The sequence below is a fragment of the Ambystoma mexicanum genome, chromosome 5p, assembly GCF_040938575.1.
Source record: "Ambystoma mexicanum isolate Mex_15411 chromosome 5p, UKY_AmexF1_1, whole genome shotgun sequence".
Lineage (NCBI taxonomy): Eukaryota > Metazoa > Chordata > Amphibia > Caudata > Ambystomatidae > Ambystoma > Ambystoma mexicanum.
The window spans coordinates 1,028,257,245-1,028,271,951 of record NC_090930.1 but is presented as its reverse complement, the minus strand read 5'-3'; the positions used below and the strand labels follow the sequence as shown (position 1 = coordinate 1,028,271,951).

The window sequence follows — 14,707 nt, the reverse complement described above, 5'->3', positions numbered from 1 at the left end:
AAAAGCCTGGCCACCGTTACTAATCCAGTTGTGCAGTTACCTCAGGAATATCAAGAATTTCAGGATGTTTTTCAAAAAGAACAGGCAAATACCTTACCACCTCACAGATCATACGATTGTCAAATTGACCTAGTACCCGGTGCACAACCTCCATGCAGTAGAATCTACGCCCGTACGGAGCACGAAAAATCTTCACCTACGACAATATCTGGACCAATACCTTGCTAATGGCTTCATTCGTCCATCCAAATCTCCTGCATCCTCAGCTCTATTCTTCGTGCCTAAAAAGGAAGGTGACCTTAGAACGTGCATAGACTACCGTGCATTAAATCAGATTACAGTAAAAAAAAGATACCCATTGCCTCTGATCCCCGAATTACTAGACCAAGTAAAGGATGCTTGTATCTACACTAAGTTAGACCTCCAAGGGGCATATCATCTGGTACGTGTAAAGAAAGGCGATGAATGGAAGACTGCCTTTCGCACCAAGTACGGGTTATTCGAATACCAGGTGATGCCCTTCGGGTTGTGCAATGCACAAGCAGCCTTCCAGTATTTTATGAACGATGTCCTTCGTGAACTCATTGACGTCTGTGTTGTCGTATACATAGACGATATTCTAGTGTACTCCTCCTCAGCATCAGACCATGTGAAGCACGTTCGTGCAGTCCTAGAGAAACTACGCCAGCACAAATTATACTCAAAATTGGAGAAATGTGTTTTTCATTCTACAGAAGTTGAATTCCTGGGATTTATCCTGACTCCAAAAGGAGTTCGAATGGACTCTCGAAAGGTGGACGCAATCCTCAAGTGGCCATCACCCAGTTCTGTTAAAGGGGTACAAAGCATGCTTGGATTTGCTGATTTCTATCGCAGATTTATTCCTGAATTCTCACATATTGTACACCCCATCACAGCACTTTTGCGAAAAAACAAACGTTTTTTGTGGACTGAAGAGGCTGAAAGAGCCTCCCAAGAGCTAAAATTGAAATTCACGCCTGCACCTGTCTTAAAGCATCCACGCCCTGAGCTTCCATACATAGTTGAAACCGATCCATCCAGTTTAGCCATGGGAGCTGTCCTGTCCCAGAAGGATCCCGAAACCGGTCAACTTCATCCAGTAGCATTCTGGTCAAGAAAGTTCTCAGCACCAGAATTAAACTATGCGGTTACTGATAAGGAGTTATTAGCCATCAAGTCCGCCTTCAAGGCTTGGTGGCATTATCTTCTCGGTGCCAGGCATACCATCACTGTAATCACAGGAATCTGCAGTATTTGAAAACAGCCAAGGCCCAATCATCGCGTCAACTTCGGTGGGCATTATTCTTTACCGAATTCGATTTCGTGATCACTTATCGACCAGGTTGTAAAAACGGCAAGGCAGATGCCCTATCCCGAATAGGGATGGGAGAAGTATATTCGAACCCGGAACCGGTGCCTATAATTTCAGAACAAAGAATTCTTGGCATAACTACTCTACAGACTCTAGAAGACATTCATTTAAAAATCCAACAACTTTTCGATCCAGCAGCCCTGCAGGACTGGGTAAAGAAAGGCCAAGATTATTCAGTCATCAATGACCTGCCTTACTATCAAGGACGTCTATTTCTACCACACAAGGAACTACAAGAACTAGTCATCTCCAATTATCATGACGCCCTTATGGAAGGACACCCAGGTATCGCAAAAACTGAAGCTAAAATTAAAAGACAAATTCTGGTGGCCCACCTGGCGAAAGGACGTAAAGTCATTTGTGATGTCTTGTGGTATCTGGGCCCAAAACAAAAGTCAGAAGAAAAAACCATCTGGCCTTTTACAACCTTTGGATATTCCACCTACACTATGGCACACCTTGTCTTTAGACTTCATTACAGATCTACCTCCGTGTAATGGATTTAACACCATTCTAGTTATTGTGGATCTTTTTTCCAAAATGGCCCACTTTATTCCTTTAAAAGGATTACCTTCCGCTTCGATTTTGGCCAAGGAATTTCTCAAAAACATTGTTCGAATCCATGGATTTCCTTCCGTATTGGTCTCTGACCGAGGTAGTCAATTCATTTCGCAATTTTGGAAGAAATGCTGTCAATTGGCGCAAATCGACATAAGGCTATCAACCAGTCACCACCCCCAAACTGATGGTCAGACGGAGAGGACCAACCAGACTCTTGAACAATACCTACGTTGTATGCTACACCAAACCGAAAGCAATTGGGAAGATATTTTATGGATTTCCGAATACACATACAATAACTCCGTACATTCAGGAACCGGACAAAGCCCCTTTTATACCATATATGGACATCATCCTCGAACCTCAGAACTCGATTTGCCTCAATACTTAGAAATGCCTGCAGTGACTCATCTGCACTCTACTATTACACAAGCCTTTAAGGAAGCAATAGAACACTTGAAACAAGCAAAGGAGAAATACAAGAAAAATGCTGATCGACATAGAAGTGAAACTCCACAATACCAGATTGGAGATCAAGTTTGGCTAGCTACAAAACACATACCTCTAAAGGGAACTCGAACTTTCAATCCTAGATATTTGGGACCTTACACCATTAAGGCATTATCAACCCGTGGCTGTCAAATTGGAATTACCCTCTAATTTGTGGATTCATCCTGTCTTTCATGTTTCACTTCTAAAACCAGTTCAACCTGGGACAAGATTAACCAAACCACCTGAACCCATCCTAATAGATGGAGAACCTGATTTTGAGGTAAAGAATATCCTGGACTCTAAAATGGTTAAATGAAGACTTTTTTATTTAATCGACTGGAAGGGTTACGGACCACAAGAAAGGTCATGGGAACCTAGTGACCACGTCATGCACCTCGGTTGGTGAAGAAATTCCATCGGAACTTCCCAAACAAACCAGGACCAAGGGGAAGAGCAACTTTAGGAGGGGCCTTGGGGGGGGGAGGGGGGAGTGCTGTCATGATGCCTACCCCCGGGCATCCGGATCAAGCCCATCAGCCCCGGGAGCAGGTATTAAATAAAACCCCAGCAGCCCCGGCTGGGGGCTGTCTGGGTTCAGTCCTGGCGCCATAGGTGCCAGGCTCATAGACTTTACTTACCTCATGCAGACCATGCTGCAAATGAATCTAAGCCAACGTGAGGCCTGGATGGGACTATTTTTCTACAGGGACTATTTTTTACTCGGGTGTGGTTCTAGGGACTTCTTACCTGGAACTACTTTGGAGGCTATTTAAACCACGGCCGAACAGCAGCACATGCTTCGTGTTATTCTGCATCCAGCAGCGTAACGCTCTCCGTGCCTGCGGTCAGCATCCAGTCTTCAGCCACGCCCATCTCGAATCCAGAGCTCCTAGCAGTAGAAGAAAGAAGAAGGAAAGGTTAGAAAACGGATATTATTTCAATCCTTACCTGAATTCCGGATCCATCACGTCTTCAAACTTGAAAAGGACATTATTCTACACGTGTCGCATCGCCAGCTACAGCGCCGCGCCATACTCAACAGTCCTCACGGCATTTTTCGATCCGGCGCAGCCTCCATCATTTTCTCTGCCGAATTCCACCATTTTGGGGACAAAAGAAACTTAAGGTGAGCCGAGAGAGCCAACAAATACAACCTCTCCACCATAGACTTATCTGATTAACAACCGGAGGCATTATTCTGTAACAAACCGCAACTTCTTACGCCGCACCTGTAAGGAGAGAGAAACCAGCAATTTAAACACACGCATCTTTTGCCGGACAGTGTTGGGTAATACAGACTCTTACCTCAACACCATCAGCTGCCACAAGACAATCTTCCCTTGGACCCAGCTGCAACACAAGAAAGGAATGTACAAGAGTGAACATCGGACATATTGAACTCTTTGAACTTTATACTTATGGGTTCTCGCCTGGAACCTCGGAGTCAATATTCATCCGGAACTCTTCCAACACCCTCAAACCAGTGAAGTAACTGGTATCTACGCGCCCCTGCATTCCACGCAGGATGGAGAGCTCATCATTTACAAACATAAGGTGATCTTACAGAAAGTGAATATCGGTGGTGATTAGTGGGGAGAACAGTGGGGTGCCATTATTAAAATCCACGGGTGGCTGAATCCCTTTCTCCACTTGCAGGAGAATATTTCTACGGGTCAAGCAGACGAGATTAGGCGGTCCAGTCCAGTCTGTCATCTCTGTACTACGCTTCACGTTGGAGGCGGTCGCAGCTCTCCGGGTCCGATCGACGCCCCTGTGGGAGCCAGGTGAGCGTAACAGCACCTCCCCAACTCTGTCATTCACCCGGGAGGGTTGTGGGCTGCTTTCAAATACCTTGAAGATGTCTTACTTCTGCTCACTCGGTTTCAGTCTTGGAACGCTTACGGCTTCCTCGAAAAAGGGGGGATTCCCAGGTGGCTCTCTCTCGATCCGCATAACTGCAAATCAGCCCCTTGAACTCCCGACTTCCAATCGCCTGGTTCGCATCAGCCCCGAAAGAGCCATTTCTTCTTGTACCCAGCTACACTCAGAGTGTGCCTGTGCGCGCCACCTTTTATCCGTAACGGGAGTGTTAACAAGTGGCAGTTGCAGGTAGTTGGGATTACGTGCCAGACTCTGCCAGGTCTCATTACAGGGACAGAACCAGTGCAAGTCAGTGCAGGTAATCTGCCTGACCGTATTCCTCATCTTCCTCGGCTCAGTAGTGTTGCAATGTAACGTGGAGAGGAATTATGTGAGCTGTAGTTTCCCATAAAATAAGCACGCATAGCGGTTAGATGGGTTGTGGAAATAGGGTGATACCATGTCTCGCCATCAGGTGTTTCTCCCCCACGAACCCCTACCCAGGGGATCCTCCCTCGCTTGTCCACCCCCAGGTTTGGGATCCAAAAGCCGTGGCCTTTCCTTGGCTACTGGAGAATGGGGTTCCCGAGGACTAGGCTGTAAAAAACACCCTCTGGTTTTTGACAGGCGCTAGAATCGCTGTAGAAATCACCCTGGTCCTAGGAGCCATTTGGGCTACCATAGAAGAGCACATAAGATAAGTGGCAGAGGGACTTCAGTAGAAGTTCCTCTGACCACAGAAGTCAAAGATCTAGAAAAGCCAACAGGAAAAAGCAAAACGTTTAGAGGTCTCGTGAAACGTAGCGGCAGAACCCTCACATGGATTTCTCCTAGATGAAGAATTTCTCTTTGCAAAAGCCAGTTTTCAAGTTTCACTTTAAGGGATTTGTGACAGGGCCAGCATTGGGGCCTTGTCAAGGGGGGAGGGAAGCTGACCCCCAACACCCTTCCCCAGTGCTTGCATGAGGGCGGTCCTCCTCCCAGTCCTTCCTTCCCATGCCTGGTGGTGGCGGCAATGCCACAGGAAGACCCTGCAACAGGAAAGAAGCGGCTGGGGGAAGACGCCATAGCCACAGAGCAGCAGCAGACGATATGTCGCAGGGTGCAGCAAGCGTCACTCCACTGAGCCACGTAGGCAGGCGGCCTGGAAAAAAGAAATCAAGGGATGCAGCGTCCTTAAAAACACCGGCCAAGGCAGCACAGGGGTGCATGGAGTCCTCTAGCCCACTAGGGAGGCTATTATTAAATACATGGTCCCCAGGGTGGCCTTTGTCCTCCACTAAACCACCAGGGAACTGTATGGGTAAAAGTTCCCAGAGAGGCAGGCATGACACTTGGAAGCCATTACGGGCTCCAGGTCCAGAATGCAGCAAGAAGGGGGGGGAGAAGCTATTGGATAAGGTAAGTGGCCAATCCTTGGAAGGGGTAGGGTATTTAAGGAGCAGTGTAAGAATGGTTCAGTGTGGGTTAGTTGGGTGAGGACAGGAGCTGGTGGAGGAAGTCCTAGAGACCAGATGAGCCGAGAGCAACCAGAGTGCGAAAGTCATTGGAGAGACGGGGTCTGTGGAACATTTGTGAGTGAGTGGAGAGGGTGAGGAGTAGAAGTAAAGTAGTAGTAGTAGCATGGTAGTGGTAGCAGAGGTGGTGGTAGATGTGGGAGTAGTAAAAGTGATGGTGGTAGTAGGAGGTGGTAGTTGGTGGTAGTGGACGGCAGTACGTTTTGGTGAGTGGTTGTCAGAGGGGAGCAGGAGTAGAGGAGGTGAGAGATAATAGTGGTAGCAGAGCGGTGATAGTAGCAACAGGGACTGGGAGAATAGGAGTAGCGTTAGGAGTAGCGGTGGGAAAGGAGATATCGTAGTAGTAGTGGCAGAGGGCAGAAGGAAGGAGGTAGAAAAGTATAACATCAGAGGTCTCATTGAGTGGTAGCTGGAGACTAAGGTGATGGTCAGAGGTGGAGTAAGAGGAGGAGTTGGATCAGAGCGTGGAGGTGGAAAGGCGGAGTGTGATATGAGAGAGACAGTATGAGGGGAGTGGAATCTTGGGACATGGTGCAGAAAAGGGTCAGGTGAGACTGTGTGTGCAAGACAAGAAGGTGGACCTGGGTAGAAGGAGGCGTCATCCCACAACACCCCAGGAGTAATAAGCAGGCTAGGTCAGGAACATCTAGAAGACTCCTTAGGAGACAGGAAGCCATTGTCCTAGTGGGATCATCCTTAGGCCCCGTTGGAAGATCATACAGATAGGTGGCACTGTTCAATAGAACTAACATCCCCATTAAGGACGCCTGGGCTAGGTAGGAGGGAACAGCCAGAGACTCCTAGTACCAAAACCCCAATCCCTGAGAACCCCCAGAAGGCACCTAATAATTCCATCCAGTCTGTTTGTACAACTACAATAAACTCCCTTGGACTTGCCATCAGATACGGCCTGGTTATATTGTGGTTAGATGCCATGTCACAGATTACTGAGGCTATCGTCTCCAGGGAAGAAGCCTCATACTTCCTGGGACCTGTATGTGGATCTGGCACTGTTGTCTCAGAAACCTTTTTAGAATATGGCCATGTGTGACATCAAAGCACCAGGAAGACTGTTTCTCGTTGCCATCACATCAGCCCTACATGTGAGTGAATGTCTAGCCTTACTATTATGAGGGACTTTATTGAGTGCGGATCTAGCTCCAGCAAGCAATGGAGCACTTTACAATCGGAGGGAGAAAAACACAGTGAGGGAAGCAGAGGAAAATCGAGCTGTGAACTAACCGGGCAGGACGAGGTTGGGCAATTGGCAGCAATGGATCCACAAGCAACCATGGAAGGAGTCAATGGGGAGCAGATCAGAGTATGGTGTAGGGTGGGGAGTGCAGGGTGTGTGAACCTTGTCTACACAGGAACTTTATAAAGTGTTCATCAAGAACAAGGTGGTTCTGACACCCATCCTTATATTGCCAAAATGATTAGCACCTTCCTTTTGAATCAATTAATGTTCTTTCCATCCTTCTTCCGAAATCACTCCTTTAGGCGTAAACAACTCTTCATCTGTATGCAGTAAATACACTAAAACCTTTCCTGGAGGGACCTAATCATTTCAGGGCCTCTGATCTTCTCTTTATGATGTACGACAGCCTGTCTCCCAAAAACAATATTCCAAGGCCTCCTTAGTACCTTGGTTATTCTGGATTCTGGCAGAGTGGTGCCATAACAACAATATTGTTGTCTTGTCTTTTAGTTTTTTTTTAAAATAGGCATTGTTTTTGCTGGCTTTTCAAGATTCAATAACTTGCAATCTCCAGCTTCTGACTCTATATCCAGATTCCCAGTTCCAAGCATGTACAAGGATTTCAACATCTTTCCAGTTCCAGGTTCCTTTGGTTTCTCAGGTGATTCTTTAGGCATTAAATCTCCGCTTGACTGCCAAGCAGTAGGAGTCAGTGGGTCTCTAATTATACCTGCAGCTAAGTAACTTTGATTTACTCACTGGAGTGACTCCTCTCCATGTGTTCCTACAGTCCAGTTCGTCCTTCCTTCAAATGTCCCACCCCACCACCCGCTGTTCTCTGTTGTGGCATTTGTGGAATGGGGCACTAGCACTTTCGCACAAGCTTCCATTGCTTTTCTAATGCTTTGCTAGAAATGGGTGGTTATTAGAATACTGATGTCTCGGGGGTCTATACGGAGGAGCTAGAGGGGTGGGGTGGGGGCGCGTAGATTACTAGAACTAGTAACTCTTAAGTATTCTAATGCAGAACTACTGTCCATTAAGCAGTGTTCGGAAGGGTCAGATCTCAGAAAATTCATATTTTCTTGCAACACACTTCCCAGCAAGGATCCCGGAAGCTAGAGGTGTAAGTGAAGCAAGCAGCAGAACGAAGTCATGGACAAGAACTCCCCATTGGAGGAAAAACTGATAGTCAGAAATGGATAGCAAGATGGTCTACCAACCAACTGATACCAGATTTTATAGCGGAGTCAAAAATAAGACAACATTCTGGAATTCAAATCCCAAAGTCATGGGCAGAAGGGATACCAAGCATCATTCCACATCTTTGCCTCTGGTTTCTAAACCAACACCATTGGTTATAACCTCCATTGAATTATTTTGCAATAGTAGAGTAAAAGTATGTTCGTCTGTAAAATCAAGTACAGCACCTTGATATATATGATATGATATGGCATTTGTAACGCGCCTATACACAAGTGTTTCAAGGCGCGATGAAGCAAGGAAGGGGGAACAGAGGGAGGACAAAGACAACGATCTTACTAGGCCAGTTGACATTGAGATCGCGCAAGTGGAGGGGATGGAGTAGGGGAAAAGTGCCAAGGGAAAGGAGAGGGGCAGTGCTGTACATGGGATCAAAACAATAACAAGAGGTGCAGCCGGCAGGTGGCAGGTGCAAGGGTAAGTGCAGACAGCAGGTGTCCAAAAGTGTAGGTAGGAGGACTGTAGGGTTACAGATACAGACCCAAGTGCAAGGGTTGCCGGGAGGTATTGCTGGTGTGCAGCTGAGCGGGCAGGCACCTGGGCCCGAAATCAGAGGATAGCCAGGTGACCAGTGCAGTATCAGACAGGAAATCAGCAGGGGAGAGGAAGAGAGAAGGCAGAAGCAAAGAGGAAGGTCTTGAGGTGCTTCCGGAACCAGAGAAGGTTCTCCTCAAGTTTCAGAGAGGCAGGGAGGCTGTTCCAGAGAAATGCCCTGGCCGAAGAGAAAGATCTACCACCAACTCCCTGCTTGGAGAAGCTACTGACCCTGAGGGAGTTGTAGGTGGAGGAGCGAAGAGCTTGCGTAGGAAGTTATTTGCGAAGAGAGCAATGGAGGTATTGAGGACCCAGGCCCCAGAAGACCTTGTGGACAATGCAGAAGGTCTTGAACTTAATCCTTGCAGGCACTGGGAGCCAATGCAGAGATTTCAGTGCTGGAAAGACACGATCCCTGGGCTTGAGGTCGAGGACAAGTCTCGCAGTCCTGTTCTGGATGTGTTGCCGACAGGTATACTGTCCAGGATATTCTGGTAAGGTATTTGCAAAACTCAACCCAGAAATAATTTAACTACTTATAGTGAACAACAAGAAGAGAAGAAACCCATTCATTTTGGACAAGAGTGTCCCTGCATGCTTCCATCTGATCTGTATCGAAAAGCTAGCCCCTCGCTGAAATAAGAGTGATTCCTACAGACCTGACAGCAAAAGAAATTCTGAAATGTTGTTCTGCTCCTAAAAAATGGAACAGCATAATAGTACCATTCCCCTTAACATGGAAATGGGGGAAAGTTACTTATCTTGTAAAGAGCGGAATATGTATTGGGCAGCAAAGCGTCAGTCATCAGTCCTGCTTGAGAAGACCAATGACTCAGACATGCAGAGAAGACCCAATCATATTCCATTAGGCCAATGGATAACTCAAGCATGGGCATAAAATGTCTCAATAATTTCTCAGAAATCCTGAAATAAAATTGCAATGCATAGGTGAGCAACTTCTAAAATTACTAAAGTTTCTTTTTTGGGGGGAAACTGGAGGAAGCAAATTAGATTGTGGTGGCATACCATGAATCCTTTAACTAAACTCAAAGATTTAGCATACAGAAATTTGACTGCCCGTGTGGCAAAGTAGGGTGAATCCTGCCAGCCAGGGTTCCTTTACACCTCTGGAATCCTATGATATAAGCTACATGAATTGTAATACACCATTACTGCCATCGACCCTTAGGAGATGAGCAGACATGTGCCTTTCATGGTGAAGGACCACACAGTATGTAAACCTTCATGCTATCATGACTATGAAAAGGAAAATGATTTGAGTGAATCGTAGAAAATAGTATTCTCTCTTATCGAAGTGACAGAGCTATGCTAACAAATGCACCAATGGCTCTCCATTGATCCACTGGCACTAATATCTGCTTCGGATCAACAACTGCAGACTTGTATACTCGCAGCGAGTCTCCCCACTAGAGTATATCAACAATAGCTTATGTTGGCTGAACGGTATTGTGCATTCTCCCATAGGTTCCCCACAGGGCAATCTGTACAAGGAGACTTTTTGTAAAATGTAAAGTGTTAGCTAGCATAGTTGTTTTGTTTCCTGGGCATAACCAGTTTGCAATACTTCTAGGACTTTGATGAGGAAGAGGTATGACTATTGTAAATTGAGATGGGCCTATGCAAGTAATGAAATGTCACAGTAATATGCAAGATATTGGTGTATATCATAAATGTAAAATATTTACTTGGCTTGATAATTTTACTTGTTTGCAGAATGCGATCAGCAATTTCGCCCCAAATACTGTTTGCTGGAAAAGGATGTCAAGCATGATGAAGGAACATTAAAGGTAAGTGTACAATATAGCCATTTTGGCTGCTTGACATGGGCCTCATTATTGACAGGGTTTTTGTGCCATCACTGTACCGTTGACAACTGAAAGCTGCTGACGAATGTGCCCTGAAGGCATTGCTCAGGCGTTGCAACCATCTTTATATATGTCAAAACCTTTTGCTCTTATTTTATGAAACTCTGCTGTGACTGTGAAACACTTTGACTGGTCTTCAAATTCCTCAAAGGCAGGTTCATTCTAGTGTTGCTCATATATGTTGTCTTTACATCGAGTGCTAATTCCGTTTGGCTCTTTATGCACTGGCCTAATGGTCTTCCTTATGCATATTTTTGCTTTTTTTGTTCGTGTTGACGACTTTTGTAGTCACCTCTCTGGAGATTTAATCCACTCTAAACAAGGCACTGAACATGTATTTGTTTGTTGGAACCAAATGCAATACTACCCCCTTTCTCACAATTGTACTAGTAATTAACATTTTCTTAAGCTGTTGCTGTCACCAGATATTTTCTCTATCATTTTAGCTTTTGACTAGAGGAAGCAAACGTACTCAAAAAGATATATGCAATGGAAAAAATCAGCAATTCTAATATAATTTTTCAGTTTAAAGGTATGAAGCACTGGCTAAAATGAATGTATGCTGCATTCTTAAAATATTTAATAAATAATGAAGACCCTAGAACAAAAATATTTAATAAATAATGAAGACCCTAGAAAAATGTGCTGAAATAAATAGTTTTTATATGCGTTTTATGTTACCCTGTGATTTATCTCAATAGAATACTATGACGAATTCACCACCAGAGCATCATGCAAAAACATCTTGCTCCTTTTATATTGAAAATAGCTGTTTCCCCCACAAATGGATATGTTATTAGAGAAATATGCAGTTGATCACCACACTGAGGGTTACTTATGTTACCATTGCCATTTTAACTAAATGTTCATCCTTTCTGTGGTCTTCTCATGGTCAGAGAAGAGTGCTTGCAATTATGTGAAGATAATGGTGAAATATTTCTTGCTCTTGAGGGGGTCAAGTAAACAAAGTGGCAAAATGAATGAGATGACAAGCAAGGGAAATTGAAGATGGGTTATTCAGAATTCAGAAGTGGAAAACAGCGCTAACAATGACATTGGGGCAACACAGAGACTGCATACCAGGATCCTGGAGTCAATCGGGGCTAGGAGGCTGAGTTCTGATATTGCAGGGACAGCTTGTCTTTAAAGAGAATGGCTTGCATATTCTTTGTAAAATGTGTCTGTATCCTATGAAACTCACATTTTCTGGGGCGAGAACCCCTTTTACATTGTTACGCTCACCTGATATCCCCGGGGACGTCTGGAAAGCTCTGAGATCTGGAACCCTGGATGTGTAGTTGCCCAGTGCTGAATAATGAATCTGCAATTACAGAAGGGAGGATTTGTGATAACTGTCTCTAATGGGTGAATCTCCCACCTCCCTCTGACCGATTCCTTTCCCACTGGGTTCTTTTCTCACCTTAGTTATTTGTAGGGTGAGCTATCCGTCCTGCGTTTCTTGTGCAGGGGCGCGTGACGTTGGTTGGCGAGCTGCCCGAGTTGCTTCATTGGTGCAGTACGCCTTCCTTGGGCCCAGGCCTGCTGTGAAGCCGAATCTGCTGGTAGGCAGGTAGGTTTGTTAATTGTAAGTCTTTGTTCTATTTATGGTGGGAATTTGTTAATGTCTTTATCTCCTTCTTTTCGGGTGCAAAGGTCTTGATGCTGGCGTGCCGGATGGAGAGGCATGTTTCTAGGTAAGAGAAAGCGCGAAGCGCAGTGCCTTTATTGTCTTATGAAGCTAACCTGTGTTTTCTTCTTCTTCTCCTCACAGGCTGCTGTGGTGCTGCGAGTGAATGAGAGCGCGATGAAAAACAGGCCCCCGGAATGCGTTACGGTAGTACAGCGCTGTCCGGTTGTTTAATATTGAAAGCGAACCTGAATTGTGGTGCTCCGGATGGAAGCATGGCGTAGCGCGATGGAATTCAGGTAAGACTGGTGGAATTCCATGTTTTGGAAGCGCGCGTTCTAATATTGTTTTTCCCTTTCTCGTTATTGCAGATCGCAATGTTCAAACAGTAGCTGTGGTAGCAGTTCTCCGGAAGTCCTTAAGCTAGTACTCACAGGTGAGTGATGTTTCTTCTTCTCTCGGTTTCCACAGATTGCAGCCCAGTTGAGATGCTGAGTGCTGAATGGTGTTTTCTCAGGTAAAACAGAATAATCTTGTTCTTGTTCTTGCAGGATTACAGGAAAATGCTGAAGACCAGGAGCTGGACATGGTGAGCGTCACGCTGCTGGTTGTAGAATAACACGAAGGATGTTCTGCAGTCAGGGTGTGGTTTATATAGCCCAGGTAAAGTAGTACCAGGTAAAGTAGTTCCAGGCCTGCCCCACCCAAAACACTAGACCGCATGGCTTGGTTCTTAGAACTAGACTGTGTGGGTGCTTCCATGTTGGATTTAAAGGCCCATGTACATAAATGGGACCTAGTTTGAACAGCCCTTCCTTCCTACATATGTGCCTGGTGCCAAAGGCGCCAGGACTGTCTCCAGGAGCCGTTTTGCAGTGGTTTTAAGGCCCCCAGGGGTCTGGTGGGAGCCTGCTTGTGGCACAACTTGTGCCACCTCACAGTGGTCATGACAACATTTTGTCCTAAGTGCAGCAAGTGGTTCCTCTTGCTTGACACCCTTAGCATGTTAGTGAGATTTCTGTACAAACCTCTGCTGAGAGCAGTACAATCATTGAACCAAGAGGTGGGACATGGTCACACAACCTAAAAGGTTAACCAAACCACCCTACAGTAGGTACCTTTGGCAGAGATGTCAGGCCTACCTCCGGGAGGGTGTGGGGGGGAGGGGAAGTAGGCTCACAACGCGGAACAATTAGTCCACATAGTTAACCAAAGAAACCAAGCCACACTGGTATGCTGAAAAATATATACCCTTTGTTAAACCATATTCGCATAATACCGTCTGGTTATGAACATTGGCCTAAGCACATTCGCATTGTACAGAAAACCGCATTTAAAATGCCCTGAATAGAATTAACTAAAGCCGCCATGTTAGAAACATCCACCATTTTGATTAGTTTCTGTTTCTGTCTCAAAATGAACTGCGTTTTCCGGTTTCAGCTGAACTGAATGAACAAACTATGTAAACATACTGAGGCTTCCTAAAGCAGAATTTTTGTTCTGTGCAAAGAAACCTTGTAGCCAAAATGAACTGCAATCTAAGTGTTGTCTGCACCCACAGTTTCATCCTCATTAAAACAACGCAACAGAATGCTAAGTAACTAAAACCGTGTGCTTTGGCAGAAACCCTTTGTATTCATCTCTTGAAACTGGTCTTACTTTAAGCTCAAGAATAAGGAAAGATCAACATGGCCGAGTTAAACTATGTTTTTACTATTATATTCTGTCTGGAGAAAAAACATGTCTTAAGCCTGAAAACAATATTGTTGTATTTGTCATGTGAACTGGGCATCAACCCTTTTTGTAAGTTATTAGTTTGGAGAAGGGCTGGACTATGGGATCAGGACTGTATAAATAAAGAATGGTTTTTGATGTCCAGCACTCACTCCCCTCATGGTGTCTGCTGGTACACACTGCGATGTGTTGGGAGCCCAGATAGCTATCTGATTTTGCCTTTGAATCGGTACAGAAATAAAGATACTTGTTTTTTTAAACCTGTGATTGGTGTATTTCATTTTGTGGTACTAAGCCTCGAGCCTCGATATTTATTTGGTCTATCACCTTTTTCATTTACACATAAATAGATCTATTAGTTCAAATAGATAGCCGGAACAGATATATAAAGGTTTGGCACAATTTTTTAATGACCTACACTTATGCTGAAATTATTTCTATCAAGTTTACCACTTTTTTTACTGCCAAATGTGGGAGGGGCCCCACAACTCCCTCCACCAGCCCCCCTTCTGTACATCTTAGCCCAATTTAGCATCTGCATTTTGTGGCAAAAAAAGTGGTAAACAATTCGGTAAGAAGTCATTTGGCGAAAGTGTAGGTCGGAAAAAGTGGGGTATACCGACAGAACGCATAGTAAAAATA

At 45.1% G+C, this 14,707-nt stretch overlaps 1 protein-coding gene across 1 annotated transcript in view; it reads left to right on the top strand.

Moving 5' to 3' along the window:
• RIPK1 (receptor interacting serine/threonine kinase 1) overlaps positions 1-14,707 on the top strand; it is an 840,028-nt gene that overhangs the window by 461,621 nt on the left and 363,700 nt on the right. Inside the window, exon 7 of the mRNA XM_069613515.1 lies at positions 10,553-10,626. Within this exon, the coding sequence (XP_069469616.1) occupies positions 10,553-10,626 (74 nt within the window). The remainder of the gene's footprint in view (positions 1-10,552; positions 10,627-14,707) is intronic.